This window comes from Bubalus bubalis, chromosome 7, assembly GCF_019923935.1.
Source record: "Bubalus bubalis isolate 160015118507 breed Murrah chromosome 7, NDDB_SH_1, whole genome shotgun sequence".
Classification (NCBI taxonomy): Eukaryota; Metazoa; Chordata; class Mammalia; order Artiodactyla; family Bovidae; genus Bubalus; species Bubalus bubalis.
The window spans coordinates 49,708,222-49,736,120 of record NC_059163.1 but is presented as its reverse complement, the minus strand read 5'-3'; the positions used below and the strand labels follow the sequence as shown (position 1 = coordinate 49,736,120).

The following is a 27,899-nucleotide window of genomic DNA, read 5'->3' as shown; positions in this document are numbered from 1 at the left end:
AAAGATAATGAAAATTTACTCCTTTGTCTTGTGATTTTTACAGTTTCATCTCTTACATTTAAGTTATTATCCATTTTGAATTAATTTTTATCTATTGTGTGAAAATGTGGGGGGGGGGGGCGTCCTATTTGCTCTTTTTCATGTGGATATTCAATTATCCTAGACTGCTTTGTTGAAAAGACCAATCTTTCCCTCATGTAATTGTTTTGGCAAGTTTGTTGAAATTCATTTGACCTTAAACAAGCAGGTTTATTTCCAGAACTCTCAATTCTATTCAGTTGATCTTTATCTACTTACAATGAGAACTCTTTGCTTAAAACTGCTATGGACTTACAGCAATAACTTCTCTTCACTGATTCTTATGCTTTTAGACAATCCATCATTGCTTAATTCCATGGCAAAACCTTCCAGAAGTGCTAAATGACAAACTGTCCCCCGCCCCCACCTCCGTCCCGCCAAATTAAAACGAATTAAAATACATTTGCTTTGAGAAGGTTCTAAAAAAAATCCAAAACATTCTGGGGTGTGGTAGTATTTGAGCAAGAAATAACTGGCCTGGTTCACTGGCTCCATTGTTTGTTAGAATGTCTCTCCCTGTCTCCTCAGGGATGGGCACTCTCAAAGATCATTATCCATAGAGAGGAGGAGGGCAGAGTTTCCACTGCCATCAGTTGCTTTCTTTCCCATGAGCAAGCGTTGAGATGTCTTTGAAAGCCAAAGAAAATTCTGTAATCTGTAAAATTTTTCAACCATCTTTCCAAAATGTGATTTCTTTACTACCAAAGCTAAGAAGGAGAAGCGCACACAGGTGGCCGTCGCAGGTGCCCCCTCGTCTGAGAGCGTCGCCGGGCCTTAGGAACGCCAAGCTCCTGTTGGCACCTGCTCGCCGAAGGCGCGAGAGCCCCTGGCTGCTCAGTTCCCCTTCTCGGTCTAAGCTTTCCTCCCTCGCCACGCGCCCTCGGGCCTCCTTTAAAGAGCACCGCGGGTCCAGAGTTGCCACGATACCGCCCTCCTGCGCGCTCGCAGCGCGCCACCCCCGGGGCTGTTTCGCTGGCTGGCCGAGAGACCTGGTTTTTTCCCCGGTGGCAGGTCGGAGGCCCCCGGCTCCTTCGCTTTGGCGTCGGCGGTGGCGCTGGGCACCTGGCGCTCAAAGAAGCCCCGGGGCCGGGCGGGCGGCGCCGGGTGTGGCGGGGCGGAGGGGGCGGGCCCCACCCTCGCCAGGGCCGGGCGTGCGGGCTGGCTGGTGCCGGGGCGTGGACGCAGGCTCGGGAGGACGCGGCAGCTGGCCCGGGACGCAGGGGCCGCGGCCATGACCTCGCCATGGAGAGAGGTGCTCCTGGAGAGCCTCCTGGGTAAGCCAAGGCCGCCCGCCGCGCATTCCCCGGTCGGTCCCCCTTGCCCTACCGGGAACCACGATGCTCGGCGGGCTTGGCTGAGCCCCGGGAGGAGGGAAAGTAAGCTCGGTGCCCGGAATAGAGATGCTTATCGTCCCCTGTCACCTTCTGCTGCTGAAGGACTTTTAAAAAAGAGAGAAAAGCCCTAGATTGAGGTTCCGAGGATCCGGCGCTCCCCCGAGTCTTCCCGAGCTCCTACGCCATCCTGGTGTTGCGCCCAACGGGCACGACTTCTTCACCTGTCGGCCTCGAACCGCGAGGCTGGTACCAACCCCGAGTCCCATCACCCATGACCTTTAACTGAATAAATTTCAGTACCGAGCTTTGGCTTCCCAAGCGGCTCAATGGTAAAGAATCTGCCTGCTAATGCAGGGGACTCCATTCCTGGGTCAGGAAGATCTCTTGGAGGAGGAAATGGCACCTTTCAGAAAGGGGCCCCGTTCCCCCTCCCTCGGCACCCTGGCTGTAACACTCAGGGCCGTGTCTGCTGCTTGGGTTGGCCCGGCACGAGTGGGCTTGGGTGGTGGTCGCACATTGTGAGCATTTGGCCACAAACATCCGACATGGGACACGAGTCCCGTCGTGTGCTCCCTTAGCAGCTTTGCAAAAAGTACCAGGAGCAACTATTGTTGTTAATATTGTCTGAGTTGTGTGGTTGAAATCAGAACTCCCAGACAAACGTTTGGGAGATTGGTAGTTCACAATGAAAGGAAGGGGTGCCTTCCTAAGAACTGGGTTTTCTGGAAGCTGGTAATGCTGGGGGGTGGGAGGTGGCAGGGAGGCTCATTATTTGGCCCAGTCTGTATCTCACAAGTACAAGATATAAAAAGAATTATGCACTCAGTAGGTACCTAGGGTGCTAGGTACTCTGTGTACTCGATCTTTTTTAATCCTCATAACTCTGTGAGGTGGTTAAAAGTACTGTTTTCAGTGATTAAGAATAGTTTGGAACTGGATTCCTTGGTTTTCAGTTCACTGCTATTTGCTACTTTTGTGACCTTAGGCAGTTACTTAACTTTCAGGATCTCTGGAGTTTTTGTTGTTTGATTTTGCATTTGTAAAGGAGGAGTAGAAATAGTGTTAGTTTCATAGGACACAGGTTGTCTGAGGAATCAGAAAGAAGATCCCTGTGAATACTTAGAGCCTCACATGTGTTAAATGTCCATTGGTTATTTATCATCACTGTAGAAGATTACAAGTTCGGCAGATGTGAAAGTAACTTCAAATCTGGATTTTCCACTACCCCACACTGCCTCCTAAGGCTTAGGTTTAAAATATTTCCTTACTAACCTGCCTTTGGCTGTAGTCTGCAGTGGGAGGAAGGAGTTCTATTATTTTTTGCTGTTTTTGATTTTCACCATATTGCTCATTAAAGAAAGGTCAACTTAGTTGAGGAAATTTTTTCAGGATCCTGACAGGAGACCAGATTGAACCTAGATGGCTGAGATGAAGAGCCTTTAATTAAGGGACTGCCACATTACAGGGCTTCCCTGGTGGCTCAGATGGTTGAGAATCTGCCTACAATGAAGGAGACCTGGGTTTGATCCCTGATTTGGGAAGATCCCCTGGAGAAGGAAATGGCGACCCACTGCAGTATTCTTGCCTGGAGAATTCCACAGACAGAGGAACCTGGTGGACTACAGCCCACTGAGTTGCAAAGAGTCAGACACCACTGAGCTACTTTCACTTTACCTACCTGTATGAACCTAGACAGCATATTAAACAGCAGAGACATTACTTTGTCAACAAAGGTCCATCTAGTCAAGGCTATGGTTTTTCCAGTAGTCATGTATGGATGTGAGAGTTGGACTATAAGGAAAGCTGAGTGTTGAAGAATTGATGCTTTTGAATTGTGGTGTTAGAGAAGACTCTTGAGAGTCTCTTGGACTGCAAGGAGATCCAACCAGTCCATCCTAGAGGAGATCAGTCCCGGGTGTTCATTGCAAGGACTGATGTTAAAGCTGAAACTCCAACCCTTTGGCCACCTGATGCAAAGAGTTGACTCAGTGGAAAAGACCCTGATGCTGGGAAAGATTGAGGGCAGGAGGAGAAGGGGACAACAGAGGATGAGATGGTTGGATGGCATCACGGACTCAATGGACATGAGTTTGGGTGAACTCCGGGAGCTGGTGATGGACATGGAGGCCTGGTGTGCTGTGGTTCTTGGGGTCTCAAAGAGTTGGACACGACTGAATGACTGAACTGAACTAAACTGATGAATGAGGTTAAAGGGACAAACAGGGGATATTGAGGGACTAAAAACAGCTGGAAGCCATTCTCATCCTGGGCCTGAGAAGGGGATGGAATTCTCTTATTGGAACCCAGTTAAGGCCAGAGTCATGAAGGAGGGCAGCCAGCCAGAGCAGTTGTGGTAGTAGTTGTTGTTGTTTAGCTGTTAAGTCGTGTTTGGCTCTTTGCAACCCCATGGACTGTAACCCGCCAGGCTCCTCTCTCCATGGGATTCTCCAGGTAAGAATACTGGAGTGGGTAGCCATTCTGTTCTGCAGGTGATCTTCCCAACCCAGGGATTGAACCCTGCATGTGTTCCCTGCATTGGCAGGTTGAGTCACCAGGAAAGTAGTCCAGTTGTAGCGGAGGGAAGGGCTGTTGTCTGAAACAGTGACAAAGTTACACTCTCTCTCTCTTAAAAACTGTTTTTTTCCCTTTTTCCCTCCTAGGATATGTTTCTTGGTCTCTCTGCCATGACCTGAGCCCAATGATCTATTACTTTCCCCTGCAAACACTGGGACTCACTGGGTTGGAAGTATTTGCCATAGCATTTCTTTCTCCATTATTCCTCACAATTACTCCTGTCTGGAATCTGGTTAATAAGAAATGGATGCTAGCCTTGCTGCGGATAATTACTGTTGGTAAGATATAAAAGTGATTCCTTAATTTTTTTTTTTTAGTTAAAAATCCAGGGAAAATATAGACTGTTCTTTGAATGCTAAATGATTAAGTAAAAAATAAAAGATGTCTCTTTGTCTTACTACTGCCTTGAAGAGTTATAGTAGAATTGTAAGTCTAGACCAAGAGTCAGCATATTTACATTTTTAACTTTTCTGTCAGATTGGAAAATTTTAAGGACCCCTGAACTGAAGAGGGGAAAGATACCTTGGAGATGTGAAATTATTAAATATGTTTTTGTTCTTTTTTCTAACTATGATACAAAACTCAGAAGTCATTAAAAAGTTTTTGAATGATAATGCATAAAAATATGGAAATTATGCATGATGAACATTGTAGTAAGCAAAAGTAATCAATAAATTAGGAAAAATATTGCAACTCTTCTAGTCAAAGGGCTAATTTCACTAATATATGGAGTTTTTGCAAATCAGTAATAAAAGGACCAATAACTCAATAGAAGAGAAGGCAAAGGATATGATCTCGGGAAGATCCACTGGAGAAGGGATAGGCTACCCACTGCAGTATTCGTGGGCTTCCCTTATGGCTCAGCTGGTAAAGAATCCACCTGGAATGGGGGAACTCTGGGTTTGATCCCTGGGTTAGGAAGATTCCCCTGGGGAAGGGAAAGGCTACCCACTCCAGTATTCTGGCCTGGAGAATTCCATGGACTGTATAATCTATGGGGTTGCAAAGAGCTGGACACGACTGAGCAACTTTCACTTTCAATAAAAGGACCAATAACTCAATAGAAGAGAAAGCAAAGGATATGATCAGTTTACTGGAAAGGAAATACAATTCGTTCTTTAAAAGATACTAAAAGGTGTAGAATACAAATCATATATATATATATATATATTTATAGATAGTTTCTCATATCAGATTGATAAAGAACAAACTTAGATAACACTATTGTAAGCATGGGAAAACAGGCACTCATGCATTGCTGGTGGGAATGTAAATTTGAACAGCTTCTGCAAAGGATAATTTAACAGTGTTTATCAAAATTACAACTCTGTATTTTTCACTCAGCAATTCCACTTCTGGGTATATATCCTATAGATAAGCTTACATATGTGTCAAATGATAAAAATAAAAGGTTATTTAATCACTGTAGCAATATTTATAATAACAGTGTCAGAAATAATCTAAATGTCATCCATATGGGATAGGTTAGGTTAAATAAATTTTGGTTATGAAACTGGGAGTACTATAGAATACTATGCAGCTATACTAAAGAATGAGAACATTTATGTAAGGAAATGGAATGTTCTTCAGTAGTGAGAAAAAAAGAAGCAGTAAACAGTATGTTCAGAATGCTAACATTTGTGTAAAATAGGCTAGATGAAATATATTTAGTAATTAATTGAACACTCATTAAATAGGTCCAAAAGTATTTTAAAACACACTGATATTTTTGTTGCTTCTAAGGTGAAAAATTTGATATTGAGACAGACATGAAGATGAAACTTTGCACTGTATACCTTTCATAGTGTTTGAATTCTGGATTTCAATATGTTACATTGGCAAAACCCAGTAATTAAAAAATATACACTTACTATCACAAAGACTTGAGGTTATTATATTAATAAATATTGAGAGACCTTGGAAAAGTACTAGTGGTAAAAAAAAGTAAGAATGTGAGGTCATGGAGAAAAAGTTTAAAAAACAAAAATACCAGACTCCAGTCTGGTTGAATCTGTAGCTGAGAAGTACTGCCTGTCTTGCCCTTTTGCTATAACACAATTGGTTTTTCTGAGTTTGCATTTGTTCATGAACCAACCACTCTGTGTGTATTTCTTCTGTCTAGGAACAGTGACTGAAATCACTAGGAAATTCACCTTCCGTTTTTCTGTGCATCAGTCCCTGAAGAAGGCAGAACATGGTTAGTGAGTGTAGCCAGCTCTGTGGTTACCCACAAAGATCTGAAGCCCTAAACAGCAGTGGGAAAGACCACTGGAAAATGCATCCTTTTAAAAGATGATGTCCGTAGGAATGAAAAGAAATATCAAATGATCATGAAATTTCAGCTCCAGAAATAATAAAGATGAAACTTCCTACTTCCAGAGTATATATAATAACTGAGTTCAACTATCCTTGGCTTACAGAGTTCTTTATGACTATGGCCTCATTACACTCCCTGGTTGGCTTTATGGGGTGGATCTCGTCAGAGCACTCTTTTGTTGCCTTTGCTCAGTGCTGCCTGTGGCAGCTTTACCTACAGAGCCACTCAGCATACAGTTTCTGGGACAGTTTTTTGTTTTTAGTCTAGTTCTGGCCCAGCAACTTCTGGAGACTGTAATGTAATAGGAAATAACTGGAGAGTATGGTGTTCGAGATACTTCTTGTTGTTCCCTTTTCATCTCCTTTCTCCCTGAAAACCCATTACTTGAGTAAAGGATAGAATTGTATTTGAGAAAGCGGAGTGGGTAGGAAAGTGACTCAGATGTGGGTTAGGAAAGTGACTTCAGGATGAAGAAACCAGTTTGTGTCAGATGCTCTTCCACATGTCCATTGAGTTTGATGATGCTAAAGAGAGGCTGAAGTAAGTCATGCTTTGCCTTAAAACTCCCTTTTCAGGTACTTTTTTTTTTTTCAGACTTCAGATACTTCTTAAGATGAAACAACGTTGTTTTTCACAGAGGTCCGAAGGGATTCTTACACAACTACAAAGCTGATCTGAGTGTTACATGCTGTCTCACTGCTGTTCCTTCAGATATTTTAGGTTAATCAGTACCTAGTTAACTATTAAACCATTAAACTAGTTCATACTATTGGGTTGGTCAAAAAGTTCATTTGGGTTTTCTTTAATGAAAAATCCAAATGAACTTTTTGACCAGCCCAATACAATTAATTTAGATTAGTTTTGATCTTAATTATTTCGACTCACTAAAATAGCCCTGATTAAAAAGATAGACAATATTAAGTGTTGACAAGAATATGAAGAAACTGAAATCCTTACACATTACTGATGGGAATGTAAGATGGTGCAGTTGGCTTGAAAAACAGTTTGGCAGTTCCTCAGGATGTTAAACATAGTTGTCATATGATCCAACAACTCCACCCCTTGGAGTTAGACCCAATAAAAATGGAAACATTCACATAAGACCTGGTACATAAATGTTCATAGCAATATTATTCATAATACCCCAAAAGTGGAAACAATCCAAATGCGCATCAATGGGATGAATGAATAAACAAAAAGCAGTATATCCATGCAATAGAATATTATTTAGCCATAAAAAGGATTGAAGCACTGACATGTGCTATGACATAGATGAACTTTTTTTAAAAAAGTTTTTTATTAAAGTTTAGTTGGTTTACAATACAGTGTTCGTTTCAGGTATAGTTGTGCAACTTTGTAAACATATTAAGAACCACTGAGTCATACGTCTTAACACACTGAATTTTATGGTATGAATAATACTGCAATAAAAATGTTCAAAAAGATTTATACATACACATAATTATACATTAACTCTGTCTTCCTGAGGGTAAACATGGTATTAGACACAACAGTTATCAAAGGCAGATCATTAACTAGTAGGGCATGCTTGCCAGAAATGTTTAGCTCTCCTTAAAATTTGTTTGTAGGTAGCATCGCCTCCTTCCAGGCTCCAAATGCCAAACTTCGGCTCACGGTCCTCGCACTTGGTCTGTCTTCCTCTCTGGTGGTGCATGCTGTGACGTGGTGGACAGGAAGTGGCTTGCAAAGGTATAGTTTGCATCTTGTGCCTATAGGCAAACAAGTGTGGTCAGTTACCAAAGGGAAGTTGGGACCGGGCATTCCAAGATACAGTATTTAGCTTTCAGGAAGGCCTTATCGAAGTCTCATTTTTTTTTTCCTTTTCACAAAACCAGGATGTGAGCATTTGCCATTACTCTCAATAATGTTGTGAGAATGGAGAAATTATAATGAGTTGCCTAGGTAACGGGCTATATAAAGGCTAAGTTGTGTAGATTACCAACAAGACCACCTCATATACTCCTTCTGTGACACTGTGAAATTCACAGTGGAAGGAGTACATTGAAACCACTCACAAAAAAGTTGTTAAAAATATTTCTGTGCTTACAGGTACTTCAGAATCTGGGGGTTCATTTTAGGACAGATTCTTCTTCTTGTTCTTCGCATTTGGTACACGTCACTAAACCCAGTCTGGACTTATCAGATGTCCAACAGAGTGATACTGACATTAAGTACTATTGCCACACTTGATCGCATTTACACAGGTAAGCATAGGCCCAGTTTATTTAGGGATTTTTCTCTCTTGCACAGTTTATTTACCTTTCTTATCTGAATGTCACACATCTTGGAAAGATAAACGAGTCTTTCTGCACTCTGTCTCCATGTCTGCTTTTTCTCCCTCTGCAAGAGTAGCTGGCCTCGAAAGTGGACTATTATCTGAGCAGAAGGCACCTTTTCCTTGGCAGCACAGAGGGTGACAGTAACCGTTCGTCTCTGGCTTGTCTCACTGTGGAGTGGGATAGTAGACCCAGGCCTCATGTTCCCTGCTGGCTTTCAGCTGTCTTCTCCTCTTTCCCTCTGAACAGGGCTTTCCAGGACGAGATCCGTCAGCCCTCTGCCTCCACACTGACCCCAGCCCATCTGTAACACTCTGAAAAGTTATTTGTTAGCAAGGGCTTTGAGAACTGCATCAGTTCAGTTCAGTCACTCAGTTGTGTCCAACTCTTTGCAACCCCATGGACTGCAGCACTCCAGGCTTCCCTGTCCATTACAACCTCCCGGAGCTTGCTCAAACTCATGTCTAATGAATCAGTGATGCCATCCAGCCATCTCATCCTCTGTTGTCCCCTTCTCCTCTTGCCTTTAATCTTTCCCAGTATCAGGGTCTTTTCCAATGAGTTTTCGCATCAGGTGGCCAAAGTATTGGAGCTTCAGCATCAGCCCTTCCTGTGAATTTTCAGGACTGATTTCCTTTAGGATTGACTGGTTTGATCTCCTTGCAGTCCAAGGGACTCAAGTCTCCTCCAACACTGTGAGAACTGCATGAATTTGTTCTTTTTTTTCTCTTGGTTAGTGTTTTGCTTTTGCTCCCCTCCCCCCACCCACCCCACCCTACCCTTAAGTCTGAAGGTATTTAAACTCCAAATCTGAAATGTAAAAAGAAAGGAAATCCTGAACTTTCATGTGCTTGTGGGCTAAGTTGCTTCAATCAAGTCCGACTCTGTGCAACCTTATGGACTGTAGCCCACCAGGCTCCTCTGTCTGTGGGATTCTCCAGAATACTGGAGTGGGTTGCTGTGCCGTCCTCCAGGGGATCTAACTGACCCAGGGATCGAACCCCTGTCTCTTCTGTTGCCTGCATTGGCAGGCAGGTTCTTTACCACTAGCTCCATGGATATTCATACCACCTTTCAAATCACCTGTCTGGAGCTTACAAGCGAACTTGGACATTTGCATTACTCGCGAACTCCAGACTTCTGAAGAAAAGGAAGAAATGTTGCTAGATTCTACTTAGCTTGCTCCTGGCTTTGTGTGTAACTCTCAATGAGTCACTATACTTCTGTAAATACAAGGAGAAATCTCACAGGTTAATGAAAGTTTAGAGAGTTTGGCTCACCATGAACAAAGAGTTTGTTTAACTCCTCCAATTTTGGTATGAAATGGGGGTGATGAGAACAGGGAAACATCATGCATGTAAATTGATCAAGAGACATTGATATTGATTAGAACATTTAGAACTCGGTTCTAGCACCTAATATATGTTTTGTATTTTATAAAACGCTCACATGTGAAGTAGAAACTCAGGCAGCAAACTTCACAGGGACAGCCTGATAAGGATCTGGATTCAGGGTATCCCTTACATTTCTGGACTTTACATTTCTGTAACTCCAGAAATATAAGTAATTTCTGGACTTACATTTCTGGAGTTTGCTTCTTTCTCGCTTCTGTTTTAAATTTTTGTGACCTATTTGTTAGTCCCTTCCTGTTTTTGCCCTGTGCTCCATTTACAAAGTTCAACTCCTTTCCAGCTTTCCCAGGATATCTCATCATCCCTAGCAACGTTTTTTGGGGTAGTTTTATTGAAGATTTGCTGCGCCTTGGGGAGAGAGTCACACACCATAGTGTGTAGCAGTGTTGTTACTTGGGAAATTCAGCTTAAGCTGCTCTCTTTTCCAAAGACTGTCTCGTTGGCCTTCAGGCCCTTGGTCACCATCTGTCTTCACCACCCTCTCCCTCACCCCCATAGCTTTCAGCTCTGCTCGTCCTCCCCCTCACTCCTTTCTGGGCAGAATGGCTTTCTTCCTGCCTATGAAATCATGCTTTCATTCCCACAGGCAGACTCTCAGGTTTCTTTCTGTCCCGAAGCAGGCTTCCCAGTGTCGCGAAGCATCTGCCCAGCAGGCTCTCTGTTCCTATAAAGGCTTTCTCTTGCCAGCATTTTCTGCAGTTGGTACATTTCTGTATGTGAAGTCACTAATGCAACCAACTGAGACCTCACTGTTAAAACAGTCCTAGGAAGTATAGTAGGGTAAAGCACACAGGTACTGGCTAGGCTCTCTCTACCAGCCGTGTGATCTTGGATCTGTTTTCTCTGGGCCTCTCAGTTTTTCAACCCGTGAAATGGGGTTAGTAATAGAGTTAGTAACCTCATAAAGTTGCTGTGAAGATTAAATGCTTTCATGTGAGGGCCTGGCCACAGTAACTGCTCAGTTGACACGTTAACTGAGTGTTAACTCAGTTAACACTCTGGGGGCTCAGAGGGTTAGATGAGGACCTTGTTCTTTCTTGGGAGAAGCAGCCTGGTATGCTGGGAATGTTCCATTCCAGGGGGACTGCGTTTATTCCCTGAACTCACCTTTCACTTTTCATACATATAGTTTAGCTCATAACTGTTTGTTTCACATGAAGTACATACCTTTCTGCATTTTCAGTTGTCAGATTCCAAAATGATTTATTCTCCTGAAATCCTGATTTAGCCTCCCCCTGCCTGCCTCCTGGCATGTTCTACTTGTTATGGGGTCTCACCTTCCCCTCTAAAGTAAGCTCCCTGAAGCCAGGTACCATTTCCTATTTGTTTAAAGTCGGCTAATATAGAGGGTAAATTTCTGTGTAACTGACCCTTTTCTGTTTTTTATTCTAGACGGTGCCTGCTATAAACCTCAGTGGAAGAAGAATGGTGAGGCAGCCAAGGCAGTGGCTTCTGGTCTGAACTGGTTGTTGGCAGGTGCTGCCTTTGGCAGCCTCATGTTCCTCACCCACTGGATTTTTGGAGAGGTGTCTCTTGTCTCCAGATGGGCAGTGAGTGGACACCCCCATCCAGGGCCAGATCCGAACCCATTTGGGTGAGTTTGAGTTTGGAAGCAATCCAGAAATTGACTGGTATGGTTGAAGACCTTGCTCCTCTGTGTGAGCAGCTAGACAAGCATGACATTACTGTGTTCTCTGGAGATGAAAGCGCTTGAGGGCTGTTTGCCCCCGTGCTGAGGGATGCTGGGAGGTGACAGGGACGATTGAGGACTGTGTGTGGCCAGGTGAGTGGCCCCTCTGGACTGTGAGCACGGGAGGGGAAGGGCTCTTTGTTTGCAGACGCATTCCAAGCCCCTGGGACAGAGCCTGGCACACAGTAGGTCCTCATCAACGTTTGTCATTGACTTGGAGATAGACAGTGATCAACCGGGTCCTCTCAGGCCTTTGCTGTCTTCTGAACACCCAGGGCCATCCTTCACCTTAGGAGGTGGGAGCAGGCAGGAGAGCGGCCGAGAGCCTCACTCCAGAGCCGGAGGGCCTGTTTCAGATTCTTTGTCCTACATGGGCGGCTGTTTCTAATATCCAGCAGGTTACTCAAATGCTCTTTTCCCCAGTGTCATCCTCTGTGAAATGGGGATAATTATAGCATTTACTTTGGGCTTCCCTGGTGGCTCAGACAGTAAAGAATCTACCTGCAATGAGGCAAGACCTGGTTTCGATCCCTGGGTTAGGATGATCCCCTGGAGAAGGGAATGGCAACCCACTCCAGTATTCTTGCCTGGAGAATTCCGTGGGTAGAAGAGCCTGGTGTTCTAGAGTCCATGGGGTCGCAAGAGTCGGACACAACTGAGAAACTAACACTTTCACTTTTTCATAGCATTTACTTTACAGACCTGTGAAAATTAGCTGAGCTAGTATATGTAAAAATCTTCAAACAGTTCCTGCTATCTAGTAAGCACTCTGTGGTTTTTAGTTTATTTATATTATAGCTACTTCATTGAGTGCCATGTTGTAATTTCCCACTAAAGTTTAGTTAAATTCTTTTTTAAAAATATTATTTTTATTTATTTATTATTAAAATTTATTTGGTTGCACTGGGTCTTTGTTGCAGCATCCAGGATCTTTAGTTGCAGCATGCAGACTCTTAGTTGTGACATGCAAACTCTTAGTTCCAGCATGTGAAATCTAGTTCCCTGACCAGGGATTGAAACTGGGCTCCCTACATTGGGAATGTGGAGTCTTAGCCACTGGATCACCAGGGAAGTCCTGTTTAGTTCTTTTTTTCCTCCCCATCTCCTACAAGTTTTTGCCAAAGTAGTTAAAGAATGAAATAGTTTGTGGTTATTTTCAAAGATACACAATTTATAATTATTTATCAAACTCACCTCAATCCTAGGAAGGCAGAGACTATTGATAAAAGCAGGATTGAGGTTGAGAAAAAAATGAAAAGAGGTACACTAAATAGCAATTCTCAGTGACTTTTTCTTTTTGACTTTGGCAGAGTCATTTAAAATGTCCCATAGCCAATATGAACTATAATAGTCTGAGAAAGCTCAGTTACTTTGTTTACATTGACCATGAAAGACTGCAGATGTCATTTATGACAAGTTAGAGGTGCTCTTATGTCAGTGTTCTGAACGTATATGAAATTGTTTCCCAGTGGACTTTCGTGGTCTCATTAGTTGTTTCACACTCACATTGTCTCTTGGATGTGCCTAGAGGTAGAAGATACATTTCCATTTTATATCTGGGGCAATGGAATAGTAACAGCGTCAGATATCCTATAACATGTCATTTTTTTTTTTTAACAGAGGTGTAGTTCTGCTGGGCTTGGCGAGTGGATTGATGCTCTCACCTTGTTCATGGTTTCCGGGTTCCAGTTTAATCTGGTGGATTACAGGTGTGTGGTTTCTCTGTAGAAATGCTTGGTTATCCAATTTACTCACAAGTATGCAATGGCACCCCACTCCAGTGCTCTTGCCTGGAAAATCCCATGGATGGAGGAGCCTGGTGGGCTGCCATCTATGGGGTCGCTAAGAGTTGGACACGACTGAGCGACTTCACTTTAACTTTTCACTTTCATCCATTGGAGGAGGAAATGGCAACCTACTCCAGTGTTCTTGCCTGGAGAATCCCATGGACAGAGGAGCCTGGTGGGCTGCCGTCTATGGGGTCACACAGAGTCGGACACGACTGAAGCGACTTCGCAGCAGCAGCAGCATGTGCCCCTGGGGTGGAAGGAGATGACCATACAAGCCTGTGCCATTGAGGGCGGGACAGTCTCACCAGCTGCAGCCCCTAGAACTCAGATGTCACCACGGTTACTGGGAGTTACTGGCTCCAGGTTCTTGCTTCCTTCTCCTTGTTTCCCCTCTCCTCCTTAGCTGTCTTATCCACCTGATGATGCTGACATCCTCTCCCCCGTCTCCTAGATAACTTATCTGGGTACAGATGTCTGTAGCAGTTTTATTGATGGTCTGAGGAGATGGAGGGTTGGACATGCCATGTGGCCGAACCACTTCCCCTGTCTTGCTTCTCTGGTTTTCAGGAATGCCCCCCTTTGGGACTTCACACGAAAGTTCAATTTCCCTTTCTCTTGTGCGGGTAACCAGTTTCACCCCTCACTCCTCTATTCAGCCTTGGGAGGGTCCACGTTTGTTTATTCAAAAGCCTGTACCCTTTCTGCCCAGTTACATCCTTTAGGATTATAGACTGTTGGTGAAGACTATCATATTTCCGGAATGATCTACTTATTTTTTTTTTTAAAGGTTTTTTGGTGTGGACCATTTTTAAAATCTTTATTGAATTTGTTACAATGTTGCTTCTGTTTTATGTTTTGCTTTTTTGGCCCCAAGGCACGTGGGGTCTTAGCTCCCCACCCAGGGATTGAACCCTCACCCCGTGCAGGGGAAGGTGAAGTCTTAGGGAAGTCCCCGATCTACTTATTTTAATGACTGTGACTGTTTTGTTACTGTGACTGAATTATGTCACTCTTTCCCCTTCCCCTTAAAAGGCGGGAATGGTTACAGTCAATTTTAGTGTTAAGTTAAAAAAAAACCCACTCTGTGACAGTGCACATGCTATTTGGTTTATGTGAACAGAGAGGTCCTTATACATTTTAATTAAGCAGGTGATTCAGAGTTTTGTACTAGATGCTGGGTATGGGTTTGTGAGATAACATGTAACGATAATGGAAGATACAGTTTAATAACCTCATAGGTGGTGGTGCCGGCGGTGGTTCAGCTGTTAAGTCACGTCCAGCTCTTTGCGACCCCATGGACTGCAGCAGTCCAGGCTTCCCTGTCCTTCACCATCTCCTGATACGATTCTGTACACCCTCAGTGCCATCACCCTTGCGTGGAGGCGTGTGTCAGCCAGTAGGCTGCTCAATTCCTGAGGTTAACCAGGCCCTCATCCTCCTGGAGCTGTATGAGCACACAGTTGCAGTCATGTTGAGCTGTTTTTACTTGTTTGTGTATTTTCAGGTAGACATTCCTTAAGGAAACGCTTGGTATGAATATAATGTTAGGAGTAACCTTTCTTCTCATCAAAGAAATGCCTCCTGTGATTGTGCACAAAAATGGCCAGAGAACCTTGTCAGTGCTGAGTGCAGTGAGCATATATAGCTTCTTAATCTGTATGCAATTAGGAAAAAGAACATGAAATGCACTGAAAGTTGTTCAGCATTTCTATCATGCCTTTTCTCATGGCATAGGAGCAAAATGTTAATTGGGCATGTAAGTAGCAGCTTCATTTTAAACCTGGGAAAGCTGAGGTCCACAGAAACATAAAGAACAGAAAGCCTTGAACTTATAGTTTTATGCTTATATTTATTTCCCCAGATAAGTAAGCATAGCCTGGAGCATTAAACCTAATCTAGTCTGACTATCTCTCTGAAGTGTTAAATAAAAGGCCTTAAGGGCAAGACGATTTAAGGCTTCTAATGGCTATTTGCAGTAGAGAGGAAAGCAGGGCTGTAATTCATGAACTCTATCGCCCTCTGCCTGCTCACCTGAATTAAGTTGGAGCTCACACTTAATTATCTGGAGATAGTGCCCACTTTTCACCATGATTCATCTCTGGAAAACATCTCAAAGTAGAGTGAAGAAAAAGAAACCATATATTTTCATTGTACAGTTTAAGTTCCAACTGGATCCGAGTATGAAATTCATTATGACAGTGACCAATAGAATTTCCCAAATGCAAAGAGACAGGAACTTTAGATCTTGATGCCAATTATATTAGTAAAATCAAAGTTCTATTTAAAAAGACATCAAAGTCCTAAATGCATTGATAGGACCCCAGGGTACTATACAGAATGCTTATAATTTTATTGTATGAGGAACTTGGTCAATTGAAAATGAACATGTTGATTATTATAAATATCATTGAAATATTCAATTACTATGAATTCTGCTTGTTGTCTTCAGTTCAGTCACTCAGTCGTGTCTGACTCTTTGCAATGCCATGACCCGCAGAACGCCAGGCCTCCATGTCCATCACCAACTCCCGGAGTCCACCCAAACCCATGTCCATCGAGTTGATGATGCCATCCAGCCATCTCATCCTCTGTCGTCCCCTTCTCCTCCTGCCCTCAATCTTTCCCAGCATCAGGGTCTTTTCCAATAAGTCAGCTCTTTGCATCAGGTGGCCAAAGTATTGGAGTTTCAGCTTCAACATCAGTCCTTCCAATGAACACCCAGAACTGATCTCCTTTAGAATGGACTGATTGGATCTCCTTGCAGTCCAAGGGACTCTCAAGAGTCTTCTCCAATACCACACAGTTCAAAAGCATCAATTCTTCGGCACATAGCTTTCTTTATAGTCCAACTCTCACATCCATACATGACCACTGAAAAACCATAGTCTTGACTAGACGGACCTTTGTTGGCAAAGGAATGTCTCTGCTTTTTAATATGCTATCTAGGTTGGTCATAACTTTCCTTCCAAGGAGTAAGCGTCTTTTAATTCCATGGCTGCAATCACCATCTGCAGTGATTTTTGAGCCCAAAAAATAAAGTAAGCCACTGTTTCCACTGTTTCCCCATCTATCTGCCATGAAGTGATGGGACCAGATGCCATGATCTTCGTTTTCTGAATGTTGAGCTTTAAGCCAACTTTTTCACTCTCCTCTTTCACTTTCATCAAGAGGCTCTTTAGTTCCTCTTCACTTTCTGCCATAAGGGTTGTGTCATCTGCATATCTGAGGTTATTGATATTTCTCTTAGCAATCTTAATTCCAGCTTGTGCTTCTTCCAGCCCAGCGTTTCTCATGATGTACTCTGCATATAAGTTAAATAAGCAGGGTTACAATATATAGCCTTGACGTACTTCTTTTCCTATTTGGAACCAGTCTGTTGTTCCATGTCCAGTTCTAACTGTTGTTTCATGACCTGCATATAGGTTTCTCAAGAGGCAGGTCAGGTGGTCTGGTATTCCCATCTCTTGAAGAATTTTCCACAGTTTATTGTGATCCACACAGTCAAAGGCTTTGGCATAGTCAATAAAGCAGAAATAAATGTTTTTCTGGAACTCTCTTGCTTTTTCGATAATCCAGCAGATGTTGGCAATTTGATCTCTGGTTCCTCTGCCTTTTCTAAAACCAGCTTGAACATCTGGAAGTTCACGGTTCATGTATTGCTGAAGCCTGGCTTGGAGAATTTTGAGCATTACTTTACTAGCATGTGAGATGAGTGCAATTGTGCGGTAGTTTGAGCATTCTTTGGCATTGCCTTTCTTTGGGATTGGAATGAAAACTGACCTTTTCCAGCCCTGTCACCACTGCTGAGTTTTCCAAATTTGCTGGCATATTGAGTGCAGCACTTTCACAGCGTCATCTTTCAGGATTTGAAATAGCTCAACTGGAATTCCATCACCTCCACTAGCTTTGATCGTAGTGATGCTTCCTAAGGCCCATTTGACTTCACACTCCAGGATGTCTGGCTCTAGGTGAGTGATCACACCGTAGTGATTATCTGGGTCATGAAGATCTTTTTTGTACAGTTCTTCTGTGTATTCTTGCCACCTGTTCTTAATATCTTCTGCTTCTGTTAGGTCCATACCATTTCTGTCCTTTATTGAGCCCATCTTCGCATGAAATGTTCCCTTGGTATCTCTAATTTTCTTGCAGAGATCTCTAGTCTTTCCCATTCTATTGTTTTCCTCTATTTCTTTGCATTGATTGCTGAGGAAGGCTTCTTTATCTCTCCTTGCTATTCTTTGAAACTCTGCATTCAAATGGGTATATCTTTCCTTTTCTCCTTTGCTTTTCACTTCCTGTCTTTTCACAGCTATTTGTAAGGCCTCCTCAGACAGCCATTTTGCTTTTTTGCATTTCTTTTTCTTGGGGATGGTCTTGATTCCTGTCTCCTGTACAATGTCACGAATCTCTATCTATAGTTCATCAGGCACTCTGTCTATCAGATCTAGTCCCTTAAATCTATTTCTCACTTCCACTGTATAGTCATAAGGGATTTGATTTAGGTCATTCCTGAATGGTCTAGTGGTTTTCTCCACTTTCTTCTTATTTGGGAGGACTCAGCCTCAAACAAAACACAGTTAAGCTACATGGTTAAGAGAAACAGGCAAAGTGACAGTGTATCATATGCTCCCAGTGGTGTACAAAAAGGGAGGAAAATGCACACATATGCCTTTTTCTTCCTGTGCACAGACTGTCTCCAGGAGGATGGCAAAGAAAATGCTAACATTGGTCGCCTTCACTAAGGGGAACTCATAGGCGACCAGAGGGACTCTTTTTCACCTTTCAGATTTTTGGGTTTGGAATTTATAACCTTAAAAATGCAATTTTAGTGGATTGAAAAATATGTAGCCTGTTTAAAAATAGAAATGAAATTAAAAACGAAAGTGATCACTGTCAAGGGTAATTTGAAGAAAGGTTTTCTTTCCCTTCTTTGTAGTAAGACAGATGCAACAACGTCATAGATTAAAATATCTAATTAGGACTCATTTTTTGGAATAACAGTCATTGTAAGCTGGTAAACTTGGAGCTTCCTGGGTCGCTCAGCTGGTAAAGAATCTGCCTGCAATGTGGGAGATCTGGGTTAGATCCCTGGGTTGGGAAGATGCCCTGGAGAAGGGAAAGGCTACCCATTCCAGTATTCTGGCCTGGAGAATTCCATGGACTAAATGGTCCATGGAATTGCGAAGAGTTGGACACTACTGAGTGACTTTCACTTTCACTTAAATTGTTAAACAGAAAAACTCCCCCTCCCTAATAATCAAATAGGGCTTCCCTGGTGGCTCAGAGGTTAAAAGCATCTGCCTGCAATGCGGGAGACCTGGGTTCGATCCCTGGGTCTGGAAAACCCCTGGAGAAGGAAATGGCAACCCACTCTAGTATTCTTGCCTGGAGAATCCCATGGATGGAGGAGCCTGGTGGGCTACAGTCCACAGGGTCGCAAAGAGTCGGACGCGACTGAGTGACTTCACTTCACTAATAATCAAATAAATGAAAATCAAAATATGCTATAAATTTCATCATTAATTTGGTAAAACTTTTTAGAAAGAAATGCTTTTGGCAGCGTTTCTGGAGGAAGTGGGAACTGCTATAACCTCTCAGGAAAGCACAACAAGTATTGACTCTTTAAAATCCTTTTGCCTGCTGATGCTGTAGTTGTACTTCTAAGAATCTTTTTAAGAATTATTTTAAGGAAATAATCAGAGATGTAGTGAGAGATTAATTGACAAAGAAAGATGTTCCTCACAGTGTTGAAAGCTTTCTAAATGGCCATCAGTAGGAAAATGATTGTTTATTTTTTGTTGTATATTTATCCAGTGGAAGATTATATATATATATATAAACATGTTTTAGAAGAAAAATATTAATGATATGAAAAAAAGTTCCTGATATAATGTCCCACAAAAAGCAGAATATAATCCTTAATATGTGGCTTGATTTCATTTTTTTATGTAAAAATACTTCTGTATATATACAGAAAATGACATAGGGGAAATATATAGGCGTATTAGCTGGGATCATCTTATGTCAGTCCTAGGTGATCCTTAATTGCTTCTTTACAGTTCTGCATTCTTAAATTTCTGCAGTGAATAGGCTTTATATCTGTTTATTTCAAATTAAAAAAGTTGTTATTAAGATGACCATGTTAAAAATTTGAAGGCCTGACTATGGAATTAAAACCTGTGAGTTGTAGCGGGCCCTGCAGCCTGGTTCTCACATTCATCTGAGTGCTATTCTTTTTGAAGTGGGGAAGGACAATCACGTGTCACCGTCCTGTGATGGTGTGGGTGGGGCTTACTGCTGGACGAGAGCCATGGGGTGCTAAGAAGCGGGCTGGATCCTCTTCCTGGAATTTTTGCCCCAAGCAGTCAGAGGCTGCTGTAGACGTCCTTAAAGGGTGGGTCTCTATTATATATAATGTTGACAGAAATGTCCGGTGTCTAGAAAATGCCATATTCTGTGCAAAGGCGTTATTTTGATGGCTCCAAAATGGAGTGCTGTGCTGCCATCTCAAAGCCCATTTCATAGGAATATGGAGAAAGGTCATATTCTTTCAGATCTGGCTCAATGAATTAGCAAACATTTACTAAGTGCCTCCAACGGACCAGGCAGATTCCACAGCCCCCCGGCACCTCAGAGGCTGATGTATGCATGAATGAACTGCCTGCAGAACTATAAAGCAGTGAGTCCAGGAATGCAGTCTCGGTCACAGCTTCTTTTAGGACTGTGAGATCGAGAAGGTCAGTTTATGTATTGTGGGTTGACAGGCAGCATTTAAATGGATGGAACCTGCTTTAGAAAATTTCTTAACAAAAATGTTTCAGAAATTACCCTGACTTTACCTGTTTTCTAATGTCCTAGATCTGGCTGGTTAAATTAAATTAACATATTCTTGGTATTTCAGATGATTTCATGTTTTTTCAGTTTTTGCTATACGAACCTTAACACAACCTAAAAATGCCTTCTTCTCTTCCACTGCTCTTCTCAAAGACCTAGCACTGGACTGAGATTTTCTGGACCTACATTCCACCTCCAGCTGTGCAAGTAACTAGCTGCGTGACCTTAAGCAAAGCATATTAATCTTGCTAAGACCTTAGTTTCTCATCAGTCTAGAAATTGAACCAGCATGCCCCCTGAGGTCCCTTCTGGCTCTAAATAGCTATAAAGTGGTCATCCTATAAGCTTATTATTCTTTTCTTTTTTTTTTTAAGAAAATGGAAGAGGCTATTACTGCTTTCCTGTCTGATTGGGTTTCTTTGTCTCACAAACAGGAGCGACCTCGGCAGCAGGACTCCTTTACCTGCCCACGTGGGCAGCCGCTGTGTCTGGCTGTGTGCTTGCCTTCTTCACGGCATCCATGTGGCCTCAAGTGCTTGGACACCTTATTAGCTCAGGCTCGAGCCCTGGAAAAGCCATGACCACTGCCATGATATTTTATATTCTAGAAGTATTTTTCTGTGCCTGGTGCACGGCTTTTAAATTTGTCCCAGGAGGTGTATATGCTCGAGAAAGATCTGATGTGCTTTTAGGTGAGTACATTTGAAAGGTCTGGATTCAAGTCACTACTCACACATTCCTTTCAGGACTGACTGGGATATGCACTTTACATGACTGATTAGAATAAATAGGATGATTTTGCCTTTCTTATTGAAACAGACTCTTTTGGTTAAAAAAAAAACAAAACTAGAGGAATATCTAAATTACTATTTAAAAAGAAATTTCTTGGGACCATCCAAGCAGTTCAGTGGTTAAGACTCCCTACTTCCAATTCAGGGGGTGCAGATTCAATCCCTGGTTGGGGAACTAAGATCCCACATGCTGTGGCTTTTAAAAAATGTAAGTTAAAAAAAGAAAAAATTTCATAGTTCATCGATAACTTTCAGTAATATTTATTACTGCAAAGGCCCTGGAAGTAAATTTGTTGTTGTGTGGTCGCTGAGTCATGTCTCACTCTTTTGCAACCCCATGGACTGTAGTCCTCCGCCCATGGTATTCTCTAGGCAAGAATACTGACATGAATTGCCATTTCCTTCTCCAGGGGATCTTCCTGGCCCAGCGATTGAGCCCAAGTCTCTTGCTTGGCAGATGACTTCTTTACCACTGAGCCACGTGGGAAGCCATTGGAAATAAATAGCTGTGAAAAAACCAAGTTTAAACCATAATAAGGTGTAAAAGAGGTCCATGAAACACTGTATTATATGATATGTAAGGAAAAAATATGTGCATGGTGCTCACATTGCTCTTTTGATGGTAGGCTTGTAGATATGTATATAGGAAGTATGTTTTTTTGGTTCTCCTGAATTTTATATGGTTTTTATTTACCCTCTTTTTACCAATAAAATAGATTTTGCATATGTGAATCTTAGTGTAAATGATAAATGATAAGTGAAATGTGAATGATAAAATCATAGAGTATATATCTTCCATTTCAATGATTATGACCTTACATACCAAAATTAAAATTTCATAGGCTTAGCTCAGTTTAACATTTCAGAAACTGTCTTCTGGCTGTAATGAAATTACTGATATGTACCAAGCAGACACAGATCAAATGTTGCCTGTCATTTTAGTTTTAAGTAAAACATGTCCAATGCCTCCAAAATAAAATCTTTGAAAAATTGAGGAGATAAAACATATTTTAATAAGGGATTCACTGGTGGCTTAGATGGTAAAGAATCTTCCTTCAATGCCATAGACCTGGGTTCGATCCCTGGGTCAGGAAGATAAACCCTGGAAAAGGAAATGGCAACCAACTCCAGTATTCTTGCCTGGAGAATTCCATGGACAGAGGAGCCTGGTGGGCTACAGTCCATGGGCTGTCCAACAAAGAGTTGGACATGACTGAGCAACCAACACTCAGTTCTTTGTTCACACATTTTTCTACTTGTTCATTTATTCATTAAAAAATTATCACGCACCTACTGTGGTCCAGGCCTAGTGCCAGGTACCGGAGACTTAAGAGACAGAATCCTGCCCACTTGGAGCTTCTGTGTTGTGGGGGAAACACCACACCTCACATTAGACAAATACTTAGGGAGTTATGGTGGGGCGGATGCTACACAGAAGTCTGGGCTTCTATTTGTGCTCATCTGTCAGTCCCCCTTGTGCCCATGAAATATATCCAACCACTTTGTGCATTTGCACATAAACTTTCTTCTCTGTGAGCTAGACATCTGCCAGGACAGGCCGGTTTAGAAGAGGTATATTTTAAAGCAACTTTTGAGGATTTGCTATTTCTGGTAGATATCAAAGCTGCGACCCAGTCAGAGACATACACTGCTGCATTTCCTCCGCGATAGTCTTGGCTTTGTGAACTTGTGTTTCTTCTGATTTCTTTCAGGAGTGTGTACTCTGTCCTGCTCTATCTTCCTGTCCAATGCCCTGCTTTTTTTCTTACTCCATCTTGCTTGGGGGTCTGCCATGTGGAGCAATGGAACAAAAGTAAGAGCTGTTCTAAGCGTACGTTTCTTTTTTTAGAATGTTATGAGCGACAGATGTTTTGAGTTCCTTCTCACTATTTATGGAATTGCAGAAATCGTGCTTTATTACAGCTTCAAATAACTAAGAATTCTTTTTAGTAATAGTGACATTATGTTGATAAGGCTGCAGAAACTGAGGAACATGGGTAAAGTTCAGAGTAGCTTTGAATAACCATTGTAAAGAATCTGTATTAGATCAGAAACTAGTTATAAATGTATTGTCTAGGTTTCTCCTGCTGTTTCCTACTAATTGCACATAATTTTTCTTTTAGCCTTCCACCTAAGCCTCTTTTACCTGACATTCCCTAATTTATATATTGTTCAATTACACCTCTGTTTCTAATTCTCATTATATACAATGTTAGACGTATGCAGACTTCATGTGTAAGCTACATAGAAATGCATCCCAGTTGAGCTCGTCTTTCTTGGCCCAGTGTGAGCTCCAGTGTGCATCCTCTGCTTGGACACACAATCCAGGCCATGAATGCTGCCATATTAAGAACCTCTTCTTGTTACTAATACTCTTCATATTAAGTATCCTCTTCTTGTGCTCGTCAACTCGGTGCATATGGTCCCTTTGGTGGAGAAGACCAAGTCCCTAAGGCAGTCCAGAAGATGACTTTCTTTTTGTCCCACCCTTCCCTGGACAATCAATAGTCAGTGACCAACACTACGACCAACCATTTCCTAACCAGGAAATACCAACCTGGTATTTCCTAGGAAATACTCAGGAAATTGTAAGAAGCCCCTTATCAAGAAAGATTGGGGTCTTTTAATGTATAGCTTAATTTCTAGCACCCTTCCTGATTTCTTATGATTATCCTAATAATTAAAAGTAATATTGGAGTAATTGCTTAGGTACTGAGATAACTCAGTAACTGAATTTTCAGGATATATCCATTTAAATGGAATTTAGGCTCCTGGAATTTGCTACTGGAAGTAGTTTTGGATCAAAATGTAATATATTCATCTTTCTTTTTTGACAGGGACTGTGATGGTAATTATTGGGCTGAATATGTTATTGGGTCCGAAGAAAAGCGTGGATTTTCATTTTCAAACAAAAAACAGCCCTAAAGTGCTTTCCAGAGAGAGTGAAAAATACGTGAAACTTTGTGAGTATAGTTTTGTTTTATTTTTAAAAGCATTTTATTATAAATATAAATTTTCAAACATGTGAGCTTAAAAAGTATAATGAACCTGCAGGCACCCTTTAACCCAGTTCCAACAATTGTTAACATTTGCCCATGTTGTTCATACCTTTTTTTTATGAAATACTTTAAAAGAGATCTCTGATTATTGAATCATTTCAACCATAAATACTCTGTGTTAGTTTTGTTTCACTTCTAACGTAGATTTAACTAGGATTTCCAGAATATTTGTTGAAATCATTGAGACTATTTATTTTGTTTCTTGTTCTCCTTTTTATGGAAATTAAATATGCTAGTGTTTGGAATACTGATGAGCAGAAACAAATATCAAATTAGTTTACTATTCAGTCTGACTCATCTCAGAATATACTAGATTAAATAAAAATGTTTATTGAATGTATAACATTTGCAGATAGTGTCTTAGCACACACCCATCCATACTCAGTCATGTCTCTGCGACCCCATGGACTGTAACCTGCTAGGTTCCTCTGTCCACAGGATTTCCCAGGCAAGAATACTGGAGTGGGTGGCCATACCCTCCTTCAGGTATCTTCCCGACCCAGGGATTGAACCGGAGTCCCCTGTGTTTCCTGTGTCTTCTGCGTTGCAGGTGGATTCTTTATTGCCACCAGAGAAGCCCCAATATACTGCATTGTTGTTGCCGTTTAGTCGCTAAGTCATGTTTGACTTTGTGATCCCACGGACTGCAGTGCTCCAGGCTTCCCTGTCCTTCACTGTCTCCCAGAGTTGGCTCAAACGCGTGTCCATTGAGTCGGTGATACTATCCAACCATCTTATCTGTGTCACCCCCTTCTCCTCCTCCTCTCAACTTTTCCCAGCATCAGGGTTTTTTTTTTCCAATGAATCTGCTTTTTGTATCAGCTTCATTGGAGCTTCAGTTTCAGCATCTGTCCTTCCAATGAATATTCAGGGTTGATTTCTTTTAGAATTGACTGGTTTGATCTCCTTGCAGTCCAAGGGACTTTTAAAAGTCTTCTCTAGCACCATTAGTTTGAAAGCATCAATTCTTTGGCATACAGTCTTGGATTCTAAAAATTTTAATATAAGAAATATCTGGGGCTTGATTCTGCAGGGTATTTTTGCAATGGTTCCTGCTCATGGAGAATTGTTTTCTTGTATATATTTATGATTTTATTTTATTTATTTATTTTATTTTCATGGTTCTTGGAATGTTTTTAGCGAAGCTTCTTTGATGTCTGAGGTTAAAGTATGGGTTATATATGCATGTCAAACATGAAAATTAACCCAAGAAATAGACATTTCCCCTTTACATAAAATCCATGGCTAATAAATTCAATAATTTCATTAAAACTATTAAAAATACACTTCAGTTCAGTTCAGTTAGTCGCTTAGTCATGTCCAACTCTTTGCGACCCCATGAATTGCAGCACGCCAGGCCTCCCTGTCCATCACCAACTCCCGCAGTTCACTCAAACTCACGTCCATCGAGTCGGTGATGCCATCCAGCCATCCCATCCTCTGTCATCCCCTTCTCCTCCTGCCCCCAATCCCTCCCAGCATCAGAGTCTTTTCCAACGAGTCAACTCTTCGCATGAGGTGGCCAAAGTACTGGAGTTTCAGCTTCAGCATCATTCCGTCCAAAGAACACCCAGGGCTGATCTCCTTCAGAATGGACTGGTTGGATCTTCTTGCAGTCCAAGGGACTCTCAAGAGTCTTCTCCAACACCACAGTTCAAAAGCATCAATTCTTCGGTGCTCAGCTTTCTTCACAGTCCAACTCTCACATCCATACGTGACCACTGGAAAAACCATAGCCTTGACTAGATGGACCTTTGTTGGCAAAGTAATGTCTCAATTTCTTCAAAACAATTATTTTCTGTTTTCTGTTCAGTTTTGTGGCTGCTTGTTGGTGTGGGATTGTTGGGATTAGGACTACGGCATAAAACCTATGAGAAGAAATTGGGCAAAGGGGTAAGTAATTAAAAGTTTTGATACAGGATTTTAAATGATGCCTATGTATATGCATGCATTTGTACACTTCACTATTATGATTGAACCCTAGGCCTGGGTCTGAGGACGTCAGGACTCTGGATTCCACATTCTTAACCTTTAGGTTGGGCTTCTCCATTGGCTCAGTGGTAAAGAATCCTCCTGCAATGCAGGAGACAAGTATTCGATCCCTGGGTTGGGAAGATCCTCTGGAGAAGGAAATGACAATGCACTCCAGTATTCTTGCCTGGATAATCCCATGGACAGAGGAGCCTGGTGGTTATAATCCATGGAGTCACAAAGAGTTGGACACAACTGAGCGACTAATCAACAACAAAAACAGCAACAGCAAACCATTAGATCACAGGCTGATAACATAGTGGAACTAATTTATGAAGATAGGTTCCTGGGACAGGATAGACCCATATATTAGAGTTAAACTCATCATGATTTGTTATATAAAGTTATTGTTGTCATTCAATGACTTAACATATCCAAACTATGAGATAAAAAACTATTTTATAGTGGGCTTCTTTGTACTGTTTGGTACATATTTCTGAAGGCAACATATATGATTCTTTGAGAAAAATCTTAAAGATAATTCTAGATTTTGTGGATTATGCTTGGTATTGATGGGTCATGAAAGTTTTCCATCTCTTCCTTTCCTCTCTTGTCTATAGTTTGATGTTTTATTGTCCTTTACTCTTATAGGCAGATGCGCAGAAGCAAGAGTAAGTCATTGCAATGTGATGCTTTCCATCTGCTCTGATTAAAAGTTTGATATGTTTCATAATGCAGTTAGAATTATAGTTTGGCAAAAACAGCATTTGAGGGTTAACTTTGAATTTTAGCAATCTGAGTTATCAGGCAAATTTTCCCCTTAATTAAAAAGCTATAGTGAGGATGAAGCACATGCTCTTTTATTTAGCTTTGTAAGTCCAGCACCTCACAGAGTACTTGGTACATACTCAGAACTCAGTAACTATTCCTTAAAAAGTAAATAGTTCATTACATGGTCTCTTTCTTTTGCCCTTCAATTGTTAATTTTATTATTGTAACAAAACGTCAATTAGAAGAAGATCCCCAATGTCAGCAAAGGGTTCTTTTAAAAAGGAATCATTTCATTTAGATTTAATACCTTTTTTTAAATTAGTTCATTCATTGATTAATTCATGTGATACATGAATGTTATTTGATAAATGCTTATTGAATGTCTCTTGTGTGCCTGCTATCGGGGATATGAGGTAAACTAGTTGGACAAGATTCCTGCCCTCATGGTAATGTAAACTCATGGAGTTTACATTCTAATTGGGGAGAGAGACAGTCTTCAGAAGAAGGAGTAAATAAAGACTATCACTTTAGATCAGGTGGCTCTGAAGCATGTAAGATGATGGAGTAGAGAGTAACTGGTCTGGGTGGTTAGAGAAGGCTGCTCTGAGGACGTGATGTTTGAGTTGAGATAAGAGAGCTAGGAGTAATGGATTCAGGTAGAAGGAACACAAGTAAAGAATGGAAAGGAAACAGACTTGAAGTGTTTGAAGGGCATCAGAGTGGGCAGTGTGGCTGAATCTTGGTGAGCAAAGGGAAGCGTGGCAGGAGATGAGGATGGGGACACAAGTGAGATCACATCATAGGGCCTATGGAGCACAGGAAGGAATTCTGATGTTAGTTTTTTTGCAGTGGAAGCCACCTGAATATTTCAAGCATTCGCACAGAGAGATATGATATGATATGATATATATGTATATGTGTTGTGTGTGTGCATGTGTGCTAAGTCAATTCAGTTGTGTCAGACTCTTTGTGACCCTATAG

The 27,899-nt window shown here is 41.7% G+C and overlaps 1 protein-coding gene across 4 annotated transcripts in view; it reads left to right on the top strand.

The window, feature by feature from the left end:
* Window positions 1–1,093: 1,093 nt before the first annotated feature.
* Window positions 1,094–27,899, top strand: part of CWH43 (cell wall biogenesis 43 C-terminal homolog) — a 52,758-nt gene continuing 25,952 nt past the window's right edge. Inside the window, exons 1-9 of one of the 4 annotated variants that reach the window (XM_044945879.2) lie at window positions 1,094–1,352; window positions 4,073–4,264; window positions 7,893–8,013; window positions 8,374–8,528; window positions 11,405–11,606; window positions 13,323–13,411; window positions 20,761–21,018; window positions 23,955–24,080; window positions 25,990–26,069. In XM_044945879.2, coding sequence (XP_044801814.2) covers window positions 1,310–1,352; window positions 4,073–4,264; window positions 7,893–8,013; window positions 8,374–8,528; window positions 11,405–11,606; window positions 13,323–13,411; window positions 20,761–21,018; window positions 23,955–24,080; window positions 25,990–26,069 — 1,266 coding nt within the window. In that variant the 5' untranslated portion in view covers window positions 1,094–1,309. The remainder of the gene's footprint in view (window positions 1,353–4,072; window positions 4,265–7,892; window positions 8,014–8,373; window positions 8,529–11,404; window positions 11,607–13,322; window positions 13,412–20,760; window positions 21,019–23,954; window positions 24,081–25,989; window positions 26,070–27,899) is intronic. The other 3 variants (XM_006057493.4, XM_044945880.2, XM_006057495.4) reach the window with 3 other exon arrangements.